The following is an 18,926-nucleotide window of genomic DNA, read 5'->3' as shown; positions in this document are numbered from 1 at the left end:
CCCAGGCCATTCACTGGGGTCTGTACCTGGAGCTGGAGTCACTGCCGCTCTGCACTGCTGGGTCGTCCGTGACATTAAAGAGCCCCGTCCAATTGGCCAGCGGGTCGCCACTCTGCCAGCCAAACTGGAGGCCTCTGGCAAGAAAATGAGGCAGTTGGTACTCAAGGCTCACACACTCGATGAAACCCACCTAACCACAGCGCCTCTTGCTGTTGTTGTGCTGAGGGACACGTCGCCGTGATCACACCTTTACTGGAGATAAAGCAGATGCCCACCCACGAGGGGGACGGTCATAAACCACAGCCCTGTATCGTGTTCTCTGCTCACTTACACCTGGTGCCCTCCTTCCGCCTCTCTCAGCAGAGCTGAGGTTACACACTGTAAACACAGGGAAACTGAGGCTTAGCAAGGTCAAGGTCCTCTGTGGTGCATTCTTCATAGCTACCTCCTCTGTGGTGCGTTCTTAAACCCTCCCCCTACCGTGCTGGAGACTTAGACCCAAAGAGCTGTCACTCGCCAGCGCTTGGCTGTTCTCAGAGGCCACACTGCAAAGCTTTTAATGAAATCCGGGGCTCCGAGGCATAAGGATACACCTCCTGGTTCGAGATGAAGGACTCAACACCCATGGTCATCTCTGCTCCGTCCCCAGCCCCGCCTGCAGTGATAGCAAAGGAATAAATAAGGATGCGAGCATGGAGAGGAGGCGATGGAAAGGGGGGCCAGCAACAAGCCCATGGAAGACGAAGAGCAGACGGGTAACTAAGTCCCCCAGACCGGAGAGAGTGGAGCCCGGCTGTTTATAGGGCAATCTATTCCGCGTGCACAACTCAAGAAGGCTCTGAAATTGGGGGCCCAAGGCCACCGAGGGCGGGAGTGCAGGGCTGAGCTGTGCCCCCCAGTCTCTACTGTCTGGATGCCAGGAGCACCTCCTTCCCCATTGTCCCACTGGGACGATCGCAAATGTCTGCAGAGGTCACCACGCATCCCCGGGGTCGCCAAATGCCCCCAGCCGAGAACCAATGTCCTAAGACAGTGCCCACCTCACAGAGCTCTGGTGAACCTTCTGGAGACTGGCTTGCCCTGAAGCATGAATAAGCAATGACAGGCCACCAACCACATGTGAGAAAACCTTAAACTTCAAAGTCAGAGAACAAAACAAATAGCCAAAAAAAGGCGGGGGGAAAGGAGGTAAACTCAGGGGAAAAGAGACAAATGAAGGAGAAAAAAATTTTTAATAAAACTCTTGATAATAAATAGCCTCTAAGCTGAGGGGAGGGGACGGCAATGGTTGTCGGAGCTGCTGTCCCGTCAACCCGGAGCTGCCACTATTGAGCCAAGCGACCTGAGGCAAATCTGCATAACTCTCTGGCATCTTTCAAACGAGGAGCGCTGTCTAGGATGTCCCCCAGGGTCCTTGACCAAAGTATCAGGGAGGTGAGCTGTCTCCACGACGCCCACCCAGATCCCTCTGTGGGTGTCTAGGTCGCCCCAGTGTTTAAGAGCGTCCATGAGTTCTAAGTGGGAACACTGTGCAGACCACATGCGCCATGTTGCATGCTGGATGCAGTCTGGGGACCCCCGCCCCACCCCCACCCCTGGGGGGCCCCTGTCCACAGAGGGAGACAGTGTGCCTCATCTGTCGCAGCTCAGGAGACGTCCTGGATCCCATCCCCAGGAGTCTGCTGCCCGCAGCACACCTGAGGGTCTTCTGTCCTGGGGGCTAGCTCAGGCAAAACAGACCAGCTCAGCACTGCGGGGGGCACACACCGAGGCAGCCCAGGGGGGTGAGGTCCCTGGAGCCTGTGACCACCCCTTCCCTGCCCCCTCGCCCACTGGCAAAGCCAGCAATAGGACTGTAAATGCCTGACCTGCTATTATTGCCAGGACAACCTTGAGTTGACTCCATGGGGAAAAAAATAATAAAAGAAGAAAGTCATTCAGAAAACACCAGTACTTAACTTTTGTGGGAGGATAATCTATTGAATTATTTATTCCCTCCCCCTTTCCGAGAAGGGAGCTGGGCTTTTTATCCTCTTACTTTAGGGCCCTGCGGGTTGTGGGGGCTGAAAGCTTCCCGGCTCCCTGAAGAAACTGTGCTAGGCATCCAGGAGGGGAAGTCACGGCCTTCTGGTCTAGGAGGGGGGCAGAAGATGCCTCAAGTCCAGGAAGCCTGCCTCCTACTTTGGAGCTCCCCCACCACATCTCCCTCTAAACAGACAGCAGGACCTTAGAAAGACCACAGCATGGGGCACCCCTGGAGACTGGACCCATGGCTCTGGGAGCCTCCAGAGGGCAGTGAACAGACTGACTAAGGCCGGTGTGGCCCTGGGAGCCCCCAACTGCACTGTTCTCCACAAACCTGGAGCGGTGGGGGGAAGGTGTGGTTGGAAGGCCCTTTGGGAATGATAGACTCAGTTTCCCACCAGCTGGTGGATAAGGCTCAATTAAAAGAAGAGAAGGAAACAAACTCTTCCTTTCACACCAAGTTTGTGAAATCAAAGGTATGACTCCTTTTCCATCAATCATCGCAAGTCGCTTGTGTCGTACCTCACAGCTGACTGAGGATATGTTTCCTTTATCTCCAAGCTATTTTTATTTTATTATATAGGCAGATATATTTCAAATATTTATTATGTTATTCTGTATTTATCAAAGAGCCCTGCCAGGCTGTGTGCTAGGGTTCAACAACAAACCAGCCGAAAAAGATTCTGCCCCGATGACAATTGCTACCAGAGGGAGACAGATACAGTGACAATAAGCCAACAGGTGACACGATGTTTAGTGTGTCAGATGCAGACAGTGCTGTGGGAAAAATTAAGGGTGGCAAGGGGGTTAAGGAGTTTGGGGTGGTGAATGTACCATTCCACACTGGGTGGTCGGGGAGCTTCTCTGAGGAGGTAAAATGGAGAGGACGGGAAGTGGGTGATGAGGCAACAGGTGGCTCCTGAGGAAGAATATTCCAGAACCAACACCTGTGGTGGTCCTGAGGGGTGTGATGGCTTCTTCTGGGGTTGGCAAGAGGATCTATGTAGTTGGGGCTGAGTGAATCAGGGCAGGTGACAGGGCCTGCGCTCAGAGAATCAGCGCCACATTTCTGCGCTCCCTCAAAGTCATCTAAGAGGGAGGTGGGACCATGTCATCTTCTGAAGAGCCAAGAATTCTGCTGGGCCACCTGGGAGCCTATGAGTGCTAGGCCCTCCCCCACCTTCCACTGCTCTGGGTCTCCAGAAGGAGCTGGTCAGAAGCTGCCAGGACCTTCCCACCCAGATCCAAGCGGAAGTGCCTGCCAGCTGGGAAGCCTTTTCAGTGGGATTAATGGGCATAATTATCAGGTTCCACATACTCCTTTGCCTGTCCCCGTTCCTGACACACCAGTGACTCATGGTATTTCTCTGTGACGGGCTGGATGGTAACATTCTCCCCAGAAGAACCTTGGGGGGAAAGGGAAGTAGATTCATCCCCAGGGTTCACCTGTGGAGACTTTCATTTGGGGCAACAGAAAAGCTGCTGCAGGTGGAGGTTTGCTGAGAGAGGAGAGGAGGGGGGCCTGTACTCCCCAGGTGGCCCTGCCCAGAGGTGGCAGAGGGTTGGCCTCCTTGAGAGTCCCCAGGCCTGGAATGCATGGGCCCAGGGAGCAGATAGAGGCTCCTGGATTTGAAGACCATCCACTGCCCTACAGAAGCCTCTGGCTAAGGAACGGCTGGGCCGGGGCCCAGGGGTCTCGGTACTGGCAGTGCTAGGGCAGGGACAGGGGTGGAGGGTGGTACACACGGGGACACCCAGCCATGGGAGGGGTCCAGAGAGAGAGAAACCGGACAAGCTCCAGGCATAATTCTGAGACCACCTTGCCACCCCCCATTTAGGCACCGCAGAAGAGTCTGGGCCCCCCAGGCCCACGTCCAAACATTGTGCTCCTTGGGCTGGTGCTCCAGACCACCCCTTCCAAGAGAGGCTGCTGCAGGAGGAACACAGGGTGAGGGAGGGGTTGGGGATACACCCACAACCTTCCAGCTGTCCTCTGGCACTAAGGCCCCCAATGGCGGACCACAGTGAACAGAGTAGGGACTCCTGCCTCCTTGGAGGGCAGTGGAACGATGAGGACACATGGGGGTCCCCTCAAACACTCATGCATTCATTCACTCCAACTACTCTCTTATGAGCTCCCTAATTCAATCTTCTCCATCTTATGACACGTCCCAGATTCTCCGAGGTTAGCAGCCCACACTCTCCCTCAACCCTGGAGAGCCCCCTCCAGCTGAACTTCTCCAGTCATTTCGTGCACCAGCCTTTGCTCCTGCTCATTCCTGTGGCTCTTATGGGTTGGACTGTGCTCCTCCAAAATTCCTATGTTGAAGTCCTCCCCCACCCCAGTCCCTGTGAGATAGGGTCACTGCAGAGGTAATTCGTTAAATTAGGATGAGGTCATGCTGAAGTGGGGTGGGCCCCTAATCCAATATGACTGACTGGTGTCTTTATAAAAGGGGGAAATCCAGACACAGGAAGAACGCCATGTGAAGATGAAGCCAAGGAACACCGAAGATCACAGGCAAGCCAGTAGAAGCCATGGGAGAGGCATGGAACAGACTCTCCCTCATAGCCCTCAGAAGGAACCGACCCTGCTGACACCTTCGCCCCAGGCATCTGGCCTCCAGAACTATGTGACAGCAACTCTCAGTTGAAGCCACCCAGTTTGTGGTACCGTTACAGCAGGCCTGACCATACACTTGGGGTCCCTCTATAATCCTCCAAGGTGAGACCTTACTCTTTCTTCAAGATTCCATTCAGATGCTCAGCCCCGGCCCGTGGTTTCCAGCTTGGCTCTGTGGGGCACTGGGGGACCCTTTGTGACTCTGTAGAGGAGGGAAGGGACATGGCAGAGGGCGGGGTTGAGAAAGGGGCACCCGGATGGGAAGGACTAAAGCCCCCACTCTGTGCCAAACGAGTACCCTCCTTTCTCCATGTAAGAGGCTTCCACGTCATCTGAGGCCCTGGGGGTCTCTCTGTGCCCACACCCCAGCCCACCTGGCACTTAGTATACAGCAGAGTTTCATACATCTTGGCAACCAGAGACTAGAGCAGTACTATCCAATAGAAATACACCAGGAGCCACAGATGTCATCTAGAATGTTCTGATAGCCACATTACAAAAAAATTAAAATAAAAATATCAAACGCATCATAAAATTCCATAGAACTAGCTACACACAGACACACAAATGAGTACATGTAAAACTAGTATAATCTGAGTAAGGTTGATGGATTGTATAGATGTGGATTTCCTGGTTATAATATTGTACTATAATTTTGCAAGATGTTAGCATCTGGGAAACAGGAGTAGGGTACGCGGATTCTCTCTGTATAATTTCTTACAACTGTATGTGAATCTACAATTCTCAAAATAAAAAGTTTTCTAAGGAGTTTAAAAAAAAAAAAGTTGAGGGGCACCTGGGTGGCTCAGTGGGTTAAGCCTCTGCCTTCGGCTCAGGTCATGATCTCAGGGTCCTAGGATCGAGCCCCTCATCGGGCTTTCTGCTCAATGGGAAGCCTGCTTCCCCCCCCACAACTCTGCCTGCCTCTCTGCCTACTTGTGATCTCTGTCAAATAAATAAATAAAATATTTTTTTAAGTTGAAATGAATTTTAATAATATATTCTTATTAACCTCATACATCTAAAATATTGTCATTTCAATATATAATAATTTAAAAACCAATGGGATGGGTTACATCTTTCTTCATATTATGTCTTTGAAATCTATTTTTAAAAAGGATTTTATTTATTTGACAGAGAGAGCAAGCACAAGCAGGGAGACCAGCAGAGGGAGAGGGAGAAGCAGGCTCTCTGCTGAGCAAGGAGCCTGATGTGGGACTCAATCCTAGGACCCCGAATCATGACAGGAGCCAAAGGCAGACGTTTAGCTGACTGAGCCACCCAGGCTCCCCTATGTCTTTGAAATCTAGTATGTATTTTATACTTACAGCACATCTTAGTTTAGACTAGTCACATTTCCAGGGTTCCATAGCCAGACATGGCGAGTGGCTATTATATTGAACACCAAAGGTCAGGTACGTGCTTGTTGGATGAACAAACAGATGAATGAATGAATGAATGAATGAATGAATGAATGAAACAACCAACCAACCAATTACTCAACCTTAAGTAAGAGGAGGTGGAGACTGGACGTGCGGAATGGCACCTCTACCAGCTGGAGGCCCTAGGAGTGGGAACATCAGCTCTGCAAGCCCTGGTGGGCGAAGAAGACCCAGAGTAATGAACTTGTCAGGACAGCAGCCCAGCCTGACACTGAAGAAAGAGAAAACACTGGGGGAGTCTTGAGTCCTCGAAGCCTTCTTCTGGGGGGTTGCAGCTTATTTCTGGGGAAAGAGCAGTGTTGGTCCCAGAAATACTGATCCTCAGCCTGATGGGCCGGGGGAAGCGTGGAAAGCCGGTATACTGTGGGACCAGGGAGAGGCTTGGGTTCCTTTGCTCAGAGGCTCAGCAGGAGCAACACAGATCAGATACGATCTCAGGCTGGAGCAAGCACAGATGCATTTGATTCTCCCAATAACCTTGGCACCCCCAATGCATGGTGTCCTACCCACCTCTCGGGCTTACCAGCCTCATTCCCATCTCCCATCTCTGCAGGACCCATGGGTCCCTCACAAAGAGGACTGGCAAAGTCTGGCCCAAGGCTTTATGCTGAAGGGCCGGCCCCCCTCATCAGAGCTGGGAAAAACAACTAACCTCCCACTCACCCTCTCACATTACAGAATACTAAACTGGGACCAGAGAGGGCCATCCGCCTCACAGAGCACCAGGGAATAAAAGGAAGTTCAAAAGCCATCTGTGACTTCCATCCCTGCACCTGCAGTTGTAACACCCCAGCCTGTCCCCCAGAATCACCCCCTGAAATACACTAGCTCCCCAAAGCCCACATCAGGTCCTGCCAGGCTACTCACCAGTCAACTGCTGTCTCCTTTGAACCCTACAAGCTTTATCGCCTATGCCACACAACTGCAAGTTCATTTGTACAGTTTTACATATTTTTCAGGTTTGTCTCTTTATGTGTGCTCTATGCTCCTTAAGAACATGTATCGCATCTAATAATTCCTTATCACATACCTTTATCCCCCCAGTATGAAGCTGAGTGCACATTTAATTGATGTTTGACAATTATTAGAAGTTTAGGGGTTCCTTCAAAAAAAAAGGTATTTATGTATTCATTCATTCATTCATTCATTCATTCAGAGAGAGCTGGAGTGGGTAGCAGAGGGAGAGGGACAAGCAGACTCATGGAGCCCGAAGTGGGGCTCTATCTCATGGAGGTCATGAGATGAGCGGAAGGTCATGACCTGAGCGGAAATCACGAGCTGGATGCCAAACTGCCTGCATCGCCCAGGTGCCACGAGCAGTTCCCTTTGTGCATCCATTTGTCCAGCAATTAATGTCAGGCACTGTGCTAGGTCCTGGGAATGTAGAGATGGATAAAACATCTCTTTTAAGGGTCTTGCAGGCTATGTGACCTTATACAAGTTATTCGCCTCTCTGAGTGAGTTTTAAAGGAGGATGATTGTATCTGTTTAACAGGACTCCTGTAAGGATTACATGAAACAATCCTCACTTAGGATTATTTCCTCAGGTCGGAGGCTGGCTCATGAACACTTAAGGAATGTTAATAATCTGTATCATTACCTGATGGATCCTTCGGGTGTGTGGTAGGGAGGGGCAGGGGCCCCTACACATAGGGTTAAGGCCCAAACTTGAGAAGTTCTGGTATTAGAGGAGAAGTGAGTGGGCCTGGATAAGTCACAGAAGAGATGCTAAGTCCTTTAAGAGGTACAATTTGCCTGATAAGTAGGGATGTCGGAAAGAAAAGAATGGAACCGAAAGGGGGGTGGGGAGAAGAGTGAGAGGACAGCACTGCATCACTAGGGGTCATCTGGGAAAGGGAGAGACAGCTGACAGATGACTAAGTGCAGCCTGGGCACACAGCAGGTCAGGGTCGGGTCTGGACTGAGGCAAGCAAGGCTCCCAGGGGCCAAAACTAAAGGCGGCCCCTACCCTTCAGACGTACACAGGTGCAGGGCACACCCATGAGAGGGAGGCCTCCTTGAGTCCTGTCCCCTGGGTGCCAGGCTTCCCTCACCCCAATCCCAGCCCTGCATCAGATTCTCAAGACGAGCTTGCTCTGATCTGAAGGTCATCCCGCCAGCCTAGCACACACCCCGGTGCCAGTCAGCTCAGCATCCCTTCTCTTCTCTGGGGGACCATCCATTCCCACCAGGTCCCCGCAAGGCACTCGTCCCCTTCAGAAGGGGAAGGTGCATAGACCTTCCCACCCCTGCTGTCCCATCTCCTCTGCTGTGCCTGTTTCTCAGGGCAGTCGAACAGGAGGGTTGGTTCTGCGAGAAGAGCCTTCGCACACAACTTCAGATAAAGCATGGAGTCAGGCTGTGCTTTTCCTTGACCCAGTTTCATATCCTCAGGTCTCAGGCTTGCACCAGCCACGTGCAGGCAGCCCAGATTGGCACCCTCTGAGCACAGGAGAGAGCAAGCCTGGAGGGAAGGTAGCATAGAGGAGAGCCTGCTCTACAAAAGGCAGGATGAAATAGACCCAGCCTCAGCTCCTGTGTGGTTGGAGAAATCATCCTCAACCATTAAGGAGATGGAATTAGTAACTTACAGTCTTCCCACTAGGAAAACATTAGGTGTGGATGGCTGTACAGGCGAGTTCTACCAAACTTTCAAAGAATAGATGATCTCAGACCTGTATAAATCATCCCACAGAATGAAGAGGGAATATTCCCAACTCCTTTTACAAGACTGGTTTTAAGACTAGAGACTGCATTCTATAAAAAGATGAGATGCTGATATTATTCAGTAAAATGAGATATAATATCTTACATAAAATACTGGCCAACAAAATCTCACATCATAGAAAATAAATAATACACCATGAACAAGCTAGATTTAGCCCCCAAATTATAAGTTGAACATCTATTCATGTAATTTATCACATCAAAAATTACAGGCAAAAAACTACAAATCACCCGATAGAGGTAGAAAAAGCATCTGATAAAAGGAATATCCAAATACGGTGACACAACTAAACAAAACTTGTTCGCATGCTCCAGAAGGGAGTCTTAATATCTTAGAGGTTATCTACAAAACATAAACAAAAACAAAAGAAAATTTTAAGCAGATATATTCAGTGGAGACACTTGTACCATAATTCTCCTTAAAATCAGGTTTAATCATACACTATACAAAAACTAACTCAAAATGGAGCAAAGACATCAACATAAGAGCTGAAGTTATAAAACTCTTAGAAGAGGGTGGCTGGGTTATGGACAATGAGGAGGGTATGTGCTATGGTGAGTGCTGTGAAGTGTGTAAACCTGGCGATTCACAGACCTGTACCCCTGGGGCTAATAATACATTATATGTTAATAAAAAAGTGGCGCCTGGGTGGCTCAGTGGGTTAGGCCTCTGCCTTCGGCTCGGGTCATGATCCCAGGGTCCTGGGACCGAGCCCCGCATCGGGCTCTCTGCTCAGCAGGGAGCTTGCTTTCTCCTCTCTCTCTTCCTGCTTCTCTGCCTACTTGTGAACTCTCTCTCTGTCAAATAAATAAATAAATCTTTTATTAAAATGTTAAAAAAAATAAAAATAAAAAAATTTTAAAACTCTTAGAAGAAAACACAGGGATAAATCTTTGTGACACTGGGCAGTGTACATAGGCTGTGATTTAATGGAAACAACACTTAAAGCACAAGCGACCAACAGCAGCAACAACTATATATATATACAGACATACATATACATGAATTAGAATCCATCAAAATTAAAAATTTTCAAAGGATATCATCCAAAAAGTAAAAAGACAACCCCTAGAATAAGAGAAATGTTTTGCAAATCTTATTCTCATAAGGGACTTATATTAGAAACTATAAAGAACTCTCACAACTCAATCAAAGGAAGACAAATCATCCAATTTAAAAATGGGCAAAGGATGTGAATAGATAAGTCTCCAAAGAAAACATACAAATGGCCCATAAGCACATGAAAGTATGTTCTACATCATTAGTCATCAGGGAAATACAAAATCAAACCCACAACGGAATAGCACTTCAAAACCACAAAGATGGCTATGACCAAAAAGATAACAATGAGTGTTTTTAAAAATAGGGAAAAACTGGAAAATTCATGCACCTCTTGGAGGGAGTATAAAATGGCAAAACCACTTTGGAAAGGAGTGTGGCAACTGCAAAAGCGTGTGGCAATCAGATGGTAAAACACAGAGTTACCATATGACAGAACAATTCCACTTGTAGGTATATACCGCAGAAAAAGGAAAATGCATGTCCATACAGAAACCTGGACACAAATGCTCATCACAGCATTATTCATAACAGTGAAAACAAAAACCCAATTTCCATCACTGAAGAACAGACCGACAAAATATGGTATATTTATAAATGGAATACTATTCATCAACAAAAAGAAATGAAGTATTGGGCACCTGGGTGGCTTAGTTCATTAAGTAGCCAACTCTTAATTTCAGCTCGGGTCATGACCTCAGGGTCTTGAGATCAAGCCCCACGTCAGGGGGCTTGCAGAGAGTCTTAGCACAGAGTCTGCTGGAGAGTCTCTGCCCCTCCCCTCGCCCATGTTCATGTGCTCTCTCTTTATCTCAAATAAATAAATATTAAAAAAGGAAAAAAGAAGGTTAGTACTGACACATGCCATAACATGGATGAGCCTTGGAAATCTTATGCTTAAAGAAAGATGACAGTCATATTGGACCACATATCATATGATTCCATTTGTAGAAAATGTCCAGAACAGCGAAGTTATAGAGACAGAAGATGCATTAGTGTTTGTACATCCCTACAGCTAGAAGTGGGAGTACTGGGGGATGATGGTTAAGAAGTCTAGTTTCTTTTTGGGGTAATGAAGATGTTCTAAAATTGACTGTGGTGATGGGTACACAGTGATGTGACTATACCAAAAATCATTTAATTGTACACTTCAAATAGGCAAATTATATTTGGAGAAATCTATTCAAAAAGAAAGTTAAAGGGGCGCCTGGGTGGCTCGGTGGGTTAAAGCCTCTGCCTCCGGCTCAGGTCATGATCTCAGGGTCCTGGGATCGAGCTCTGCATCTGCTCTGCTGAGCAGAGAGCCTGCTTCCCTCTCTCTCTCTCTGCCTGCCTCTCTGCCTACTTATGATCTCTCTCTCTGTGTCAAATAAATAAATAAAATCTTTAAAAAAAAAAAAGAAAGTTAAAAAAGAAAAAAAAATCAGAATTAAGGCCAGGATATTCATTATGACATTTTTACTGAACCTTATATCAAAGGTCCTCACCAGCTCAATAAGACATGAAAAATAATTAAGGTACAGGGTTGCAATATAAGGAAAAAAAGTCTATGCAGAAATCCCACAAGACTCTCCAGATAAATTATTGTCATTACGTATACATTATCCAGGTTGCTGTTTATAAGATCAAAACATAAGAAAATCAAATTTATTTCTATATACTAGCTACAAATGCTATACAAATTCTGTATGTCATATATATATATACATATATACAGACACACACTTTAGTATATGTTTTTGTATATATACTATATATAAATGTTTCAAAAATACAATTTTTAAAAATAAATTTTTACAATAGCAGTTAAAGCTATGTAGCCTGAAATAAGCCTAGCAATGTTCAAATTCTTTATGAAGAATTATAAAATATCACTGAAAGACATAAAAAGAGGATGTGTGAGGCCCAAGCCCATCCGGTCTTCCTCTGAGATTAAGTTTAAAAGGCAGGTTGACATGAGATTGTAAAAAAATAAAATAAAATAAAATCTACAAGGACTTTTATTTCTAACTAAAGGAGAAACAACCACAAAACAGAAGAAAAAAAACTACTGCCCTTTCCCTGCCACTCTGTTAAAGTGTAAGTACTTTTAGTCCTCAGCACTCTAGGGACAAAAGTTTATGTGAAAATTTTAGCACTCACAAAGGAGCTTGGGGACAGTGGAGGGCTTAAAGGAAGAGGGTACCATTTCCATGGCCCTGATTCTAGAAAATCCTTTTGACCCATCACTCCCAAGGACCTGTCCTTACCCACACAGCCAAATCTGGATAGGTTTTATCTTACCTGATCCCTCTGCATTGTGTGTCACAGGGGACCACCCTCTACCTGGTACCATCATCCCTTGGTTTTCTCAACAGCTGTTCCCCTCTACCTCTCTGCAGCCTCAATTTCCAGAGACAGCTCTCCTCTCTGGACCCTTAGATGCGGGGATTCCTTAAGGCTCTCCACTGTGCCCTGACCTTCATCATCCCTCACTCTGCTCTCTCCTGGGTGATCCCATCCAACCTCATCGTGGCACCAGTGCTTTTCTAACAAAGGGTTTCAAACCAACAAGTAATAAAATCAACTTGGTGGTTTACCCCTAGAATTTTTTTAAACTTTTGTATTGCAGTGAAATAGACATAACAGAAATTTACCACTTTCACTATTTTTAAGTCTACAGTTCAGTGGCATTAAGTGTAGCCAATCTGTTATGCAGCCATCACCACCATCCATCTCCAAAACTTTTTCATCTTCCCAAACTGAAACCCTGTACCCACTAAACACTAACTCCCACCCCACCTCCAGCCCCTACAACCACCATTCTACTTTCTGTCCCTATGAATTGACTAATCTAGGTGCTTCGTATAAGTAGAACCATACAATGTCTGTCATTTTGTGCCGGGTTTATTTTAGCATAACATCTTCAAGATTCATCCATGTTGGGGAAAAAAAAAAGATTCATCCACGTTATGTATCAGATTTCCCTTCCTTTTAAAGGCCAGATTTATTTTTCAAATGCAGTGGAATAGAAAATATTAAAGCACGTTTCTTATAAGAAGGTCAAATATTGTTTCACAGAACGGCTGTTTCAAGTGGATGCGTATGTGAGTGTGTTCTAGATCCCCGGGTGTAACATAGTTCTTACGGCGGCTAACAATTATAAAAGTTGGGAAAACACTGATTTTGGTGGTGACTAAGTAATCTCCATTGCTAGCCTGGCTCTTCTCCGCCCACAGTTCCGGAGCTCATTTCCAAGGAGCTGCTGGATAGCTCCCTGTCAGCTCCTTGCAGTGAGTTTCCTAACACATCCAGACTCAAATTTGTTACCCTCTTTCCTCCAGACATGCTTCTTCACACACATCTCCTTGATTCTCCATAATCAGACCCTGCCTGCCTCACCTTGCCCCCAGGTACACAGCTGTGATATCTGAGTTATGTTGAATTACTTAGCTCTCCCTGGCACTTGGCTATCCTCATTCAAGCTGGCTCTCATCCTCCTTTCTTCCCCTTCCACCACGCCTACGGGCCATTTTCCTTTCTTTAGGACCCATTTCAAATGCCTCCATGCACCTTGAAGCCATTCTGATCCACTCTGGGTCCCTCCGGATTTCTGGAAGCCCTTGCTCACACCTCCAATTTGGCTTATGTTTGTATTACGTGCCTTTCCGTCTTCCTAGCAGACCGCAAGCTCCCCGGAGACCCTGGACTGTGTCGGACTGCCACACGACTGTCCTCAGCACTTAGCGTGGGGTTCAGCATAAAGCAAATCTTCATTAAGTACGTGCTCAATCAAGTACGGATAGGAGGAAGCCAAGAACATCAACGGGAAACTTCACAGTTTTGTCCCCAGAAGTGGCGACCACACAGCACAGACAGACCAGGGGTCCAAGGGAAGAACACGTACCGACTCACATCCCCCACTCCCTTCTGGTGAAGTCTGGCCCGAATTCTCCCTGAAATAGCCTGTCATCTCTGTGCTCCTGAGCTCTCTGTGAGGTGGCAAACAATGGAGGCTTTGCTGAATACATCGTCATCTAACCCAGCTCGGCACAGAAGCGAAAAATGGCAGCCTTCAGGAATCCCCAAGGTCTAAAGTAGATCTGCCTTCCGCACCAGAGTCTCCTCACTTTGGACCAGGCTGTCACAAGAGCCTCCCAAGCTTTCCCCATCACGAACCTCTCCTTACGGAGCCTGAATAGCCTTCCTCCCCAGAGGCTTTTATCCCACCATTACTCTACTCAAAGACCACATGCGGCTCCCTGTGAGTGAAGGAACCCGGTTCAATCTGTCCTTCCCCATCCACAAAGCACCTCACCGAAGCTACTCACCCAACATTATATCTGTCCCCGTTCTCCACATTCTCCCTTTAACCAGTTGGATCCGTTTCTTCACCGTGTCTTCCAATTACCAGGGGTGCACGTGGGCAAACAGGTGCATGTGCACACACGCACACACACACACACCCAACTTTCAATCATTCCTTCATTATCCTGTATTTATTGAGAGTTTACTATGTACCCGGCACCATGTTTGGTGCTCAGCGTGCAGGTGGGACCCAAGCATGGAGGACCCTGTCTCATGGAGGTTTTGGTCCAGAGCGGGGGTTTCTCCATGTCAGCCCTATTGCTATTTGGGGCTGGGCAATGCTTTCCTAGGGGAAGCAGATGATATAGTTGTAGGATCCTTAATAGCAGCCCTGGCCTCTCCCTGCAAGATGCCAACAGCTCTCTCCTTTCCCAGTGTGAGAACCAAAAATGTTTCCAGGTGCTGCCTGGGGTAACACTGCTCTCCCTTGAGAACTGTGGGTCTAGAGCAGCCGGGGAAGCTTGCTAGGAGCCCTGTGGGGACCTGGTAACAAGCATGAACTGGACCCACCCCCAGAGAGTCCGATCCTGAGCCCAAGCACCTGCGTATCAGCGGCCCCTGCAGGTGATTCTCATGAGGCTGTTCCAAGACCTGTTTGGGGAACACTCAAGTGGGAAGTGCTCCTCGACTGGACACAGACCAATAATCACACCCAGTTGGCTCATTACAATTGAGTGGGTGGTCTGGGCATGGGAGAGCGGAAGGGAGGCGGTGCCCCATCTCTGCACGTTTGCTTACATGCTCTTTAGCTCTGGCTGTGCATGTCATCACCACCCCCCACCCAGACACACACCTAAATTTCACCCTTCCTACATGGACCCATTCAGGTTCTACCTCCTCTAGGCAGTCTTCCCTAACTACTCCAGCCCATTCATACGTCCTTCCTCAGAGAGGTTAACACTCACTACTTAACTAGCTCATCTGTGGCCATTTGTTTCCCCAAAGAGACCTCAGGCCTCCTGAACACCAGGACCACACCATCTGCTTCTCCACAGACCCCCAGAGCATCCTTCCCGTATCGAGTACAGGCCAGTTTTGCTTGCTTGACTGAACTGAACCCATGTCCCTGGAGTGAGGCCCCAGAGGTGGCATCTGAGATTTGGGGAGTCAGGATCTCGGTGTGAGGGAGGGATGGGAGGCAACCAGCATGCCTGCTGAACTCTCGGTGGTTCGCACGGCCACCAAGACCAGGGAGGGTGTGGCAGAGCAAGCAGTTAGGAGTTGAGCTGGCGCTAACCATGAGCACGGATGTTTTTTCACTGTTGACCAGGCAGCATGGATCCCAGCAGGCCCAGCAGTACTGAGTAAGTGCCAACGGGGCCCAGGAACCCAGAGTGGACCTGCTGAGGAGGAAACAAGTGCAGCAGGTGGAGGCCAACGGGGCAGAAGCAGGCCATCTGGGGCCCACAAGTCCTTGCATGGGCTTATCTTGGAGGGGCAGTAGAAGCCAGAAGGGGAGGCAGACCCAAGCCATCCAGGGGACTCTGAAAATGTCCTTTAAAACCAGCAGCACCATGCAGAGCTCATCGGCTGCCTTCCATGGGGGAAGAATGCTGTCTGGGGAGGGAGGGGGCGGTGCATGGCTGGTTAAGTGCAAATGTCCCAGGCAAGGAGCCTCATACTCCCCAGCACGGGGACAGGGACAGGGACAGGGAAGGGAGTAGCCTAACAGCAGCAAAGAACAAACCTCCAGGCAAAAGGAGAGCTAGGTTAATTCCAAAAGGGGCTCCGATGTGGGAGCATCCTAGGGTCAGCGCTATCCCCAAGCTCTGGAGCTAGGCAGAGTACCCCAAAGCATTTCTCCTGGCCAGCAGAAGGAACTGGCTGGCATTTTCACACACGCAGGGACCCAGGCTGTGACACATCCTCCTACTGATCTTTCTCTTAACAGAGTCGGCGGGTGGATGGGGTGGGCTGGGAAGAGAGCCCAACGAGGGGAGAGTTAACTTTGTCTGCCGCTCTGACCTTCTGTGTAAGGATGAGAAAGAACCATCTGCTACAGGAGGAATCAGGTTGTTTCACACGCATAGTGGTTACCGGTTTATGAAAACTGACGATTCCAGTCACGGTCCCAGCCCATTATCACTCCCCACCTAACCTGCCGCTTTCCCCCCAGGAGCCCCCACAGAAGTTCAGGACTCAGGGTAATCCTGTTCGGTTTTGAGCCCTCCACACCAGGGAGCCTCCCCTCCAACCAAACGGCCTTGGCGCCGTAGATTTGGGGGACACCGATCTGACTCCTGTGGCCCCTCGGGGCATTCGGATGGATTCGTCATCGGCGTGGCCACTCGGAATTCCAACCTGTCCCCCATTTTCTCAAGAAAACAAAGTTGTTGGGCTCCTCCGGCCCACGCAGGGCAGGCGCTCTCATGCAGCTGGGAGAGATGCGCTTCGGAGCGCCAGGACCCAAACCCAACGCGGCGGTGCTCGCAGCCAGGTGCCCAACCCGGGCCCCTGACTCTGGGGACGCCCGGGCCGACGCTGCTGCCGCCACCTGGGGACTGGCCCGCGAGCTCCCTGCACCCTCACCCGCGCTCGGACTTTCTTACCTCTTGATGTAGTTTCTGCCGTACAAGATCTGTTGCAGCAAGGTCACCAAGGCGAAGGCGCAGATGAAGATGAAGAGCAAAGTTCGGTTCCCCAACAAATCCCGGTTCGCCGAGGGGTCCGCGTAGCGCATCCTGGCGGCCGCTCGCGCACGGCGGGGCGCGGCGGGCGCCGGACGCCGGGGGGCCCCCGCAATCACGCACGGGGTTTCGGGGCCCCGGCGGGGCGTGCGATCGACCAGGTGCCTCTCGGCGCTGTTAGCCGGGCGGGGGACTTGGCTGGGCAAAGTTTCCGCCTGGCGGGGAGGGCGCAGGGGGCATCCGAGCGTGGCCGGCGCCGGGGCGGCGGGCAGGGGAGAGCTGATCGTGGGGAGCTCAGCCGCGGCCCGGGGCCTTCCCTCCGGACGCCTCTACCTCTGGGCGCCCGTGCCCGGAAGCCGCCGATTTCCCTGCGGAGAGGCGACTCCAGGTGCCCCGGGCTCAGGGCGGCCCCTCCCCGCCGAGGTGACGACCAATGGGGAGCGGGGCCCGGATGCCGTCCGCTGGTGCACCCGAGAGCGCGGCGCACCGCCCCCTCCGGTCGGGCTCCGGATCGCAGTCGCCCCGCGCCGTGCCCTGTCCCGGCCGGCCACGTCCGATCCCAGGGCCCGCAGCGAGGCAGCGCGAAGGTTGGCCTTCAGTTCTGCAGATGGGAGGTGGGGGGACCAAACACCCGGACAGGCTGGCGAATGACTGGCGGGCGGTGGAGAGGGGGAGGGGTAGAGCGGAAAACGCCAGGTTTGAATCGTGGAATTAAAAAAGGGGGCAGGAAGGGGAAGGCGCGGCAGAGAAGCTGGGCATGCTGGAAGCTGGGCATGCTGGAAGGGAGCGTTTGCTTGCGGCGCGCAGGGTACTGAGTCACCGCGGTGGCCACGTCCTCGCGCTCGGGAGATTTCTCCGGAGAAAGCGGAGCAAGGTCAGCGGGCAACCCTTCAAGGACGGGCACGCGCGGCTCCTGCATGCTGATGGCCTGCGGGGCTGCCCGCCTGCGCTCCGGGCACCCAACTCCTGCAGGGAGAAAATTCAGAGGCTCTACACCCCAGCCACAGGCCTCCTTCCTCTCCCCAGCTGTGGCCCGCGGCTGTTCCTCAAAGACCTGGTTGTCACCGAACCACTGGGACCTTGTCTCATCCTCGGAGCCGCTCATAAATCTTAGGTCAGGCAGCCGGCCGCCTTAGGGTACCACGGTCCCCCAAAGCTTGAGTAAATCAGCAAGTCTGGAAAGGCTGGTGCTTCAGAGGGCACAGAAAGGCAACGCCAAAGTCATGCCTCTTTAGAAATCCAAGCCCCTAGATCCGCTCCCCTTTTCCTAATCCCCCTCACCCCCCTACCCCCCGCCCTGCAAGCCAAGTGCCAGCCCTGTCACCTTGACCCCACAGTCTCCCACGTCCTGGAGAGTCATGTGCCCACAGCGTTCACCCCTGAGCCCTCCTGGATGATTTCAGGGCGCCCCTTCCAAGGGCCCTACAGCCGCTGGGGACGTTCTGGAGTCAGGGTGAGGATTCAGCTCCCAAATAGACGGAAACTCTTGTCCCAGCAAGAAAAAATGGCTTTAGTGACGGGCCTCCAGTGCTCTGGCCTTACCCTTTAGTACTTTACGCTGGAGCTGGAAAGAGCAAGGAACGGGATGGCAGGTCTTATGATTAGGGATTCACCAACAAGGTTGGAATTGGTTTTAATGCACAAGGCGGCAGCGGACCATGGGCTGTCAAGAGTTTATGTACCAAATAAATATCTGTGAGGTCAATTAAATAAAGAACACAAACATTAAGATGGCCCATTATTATAATAATCCCCAAATTTATTTGGTGCCTTACTCATCAAAATAGTGCTTGCTTTTGCATATTAATTGAATTAGCGCCTGCTAGCCTCTAACTAACCCTCTTTACAATCAAAAGGACCAAAGGTCTAGTTGCCCAAAGTAACTCACCTAGCAAGAAGTGTTTGGAATGGGAGTGTGGCATTTGCTCCCACAGAGGCAGGGGGGGCTTTATGGGTGGGGGCAGTGCCCTGCCCCACCCCACCTCACCCTTGGCTTAGAGTTCCACTCTTGCTGTCTTTAACCTCTTAATAATTTTGAACTAGAAGGCCCTGCATTTTGCTTTCCACTGGGACAC

At 50.2% G+C, this 18,926-nt stretch overlaps 1 protein-coding gene across 2 annotated transcripts in view; it reads right to left on the bottom strand.

Annotated features, from left to right (window-relative positions):
• ST8SIA5 (ST8 alpha-N-acetyl-neuraminide alpha-2,8-sialyltransferase 5) overlaps nt 1-17,565 on the bottom strand; it is a 50,950-nt gene extending 33,385 nt beyond the window's left edge. Inside the window, exons 1-2 of one of the 2 annotated variants that reach the window (XM_032859474.1) lie at nt 16,774-17,565; nt 27-134 (exon numbers count right to left, since the gene is read on the bottom strand). In XM_032859474.1, the coding sequence (XP_032715365.1) occupies nt 27-134; nt 16,774-16,904 (239 nt within the window). In that variant the 5' untranslated portion in view covers nt 16,905-17,565. The remainder of the gene's footprint in view (nt 1-26; nt 135-16,773) is intronic. The other variant, XM_032859475.1, reaches the window with a different exon arrangement.
• Between the last annotated feature and the right edge of the window lie 1,361 nt (nt 17,566-18,926).

This window comes from Lontra canadensis, unplaced genomic scaffold (assembly GCF_010015895.1).
Source record: "Lontra canadensis isolate GAN:19392208 unplaced genomic scaffold, GSC_riverotter_1.0 scaffold17, whole genome shotgun sequence".
In the NCBI taxonomy this organism is placed as follows: Eukaryota; Metazoa; Chordata; class Mammalia; order Carnivora; family Mustelidae; genus Lontra; species Lontra canadensis.
The sequence above is the reverse complement of the archived record's forward strand: the minus strand, read 5'-3'. Positions and strand labels throughout refer to the sequence as shown.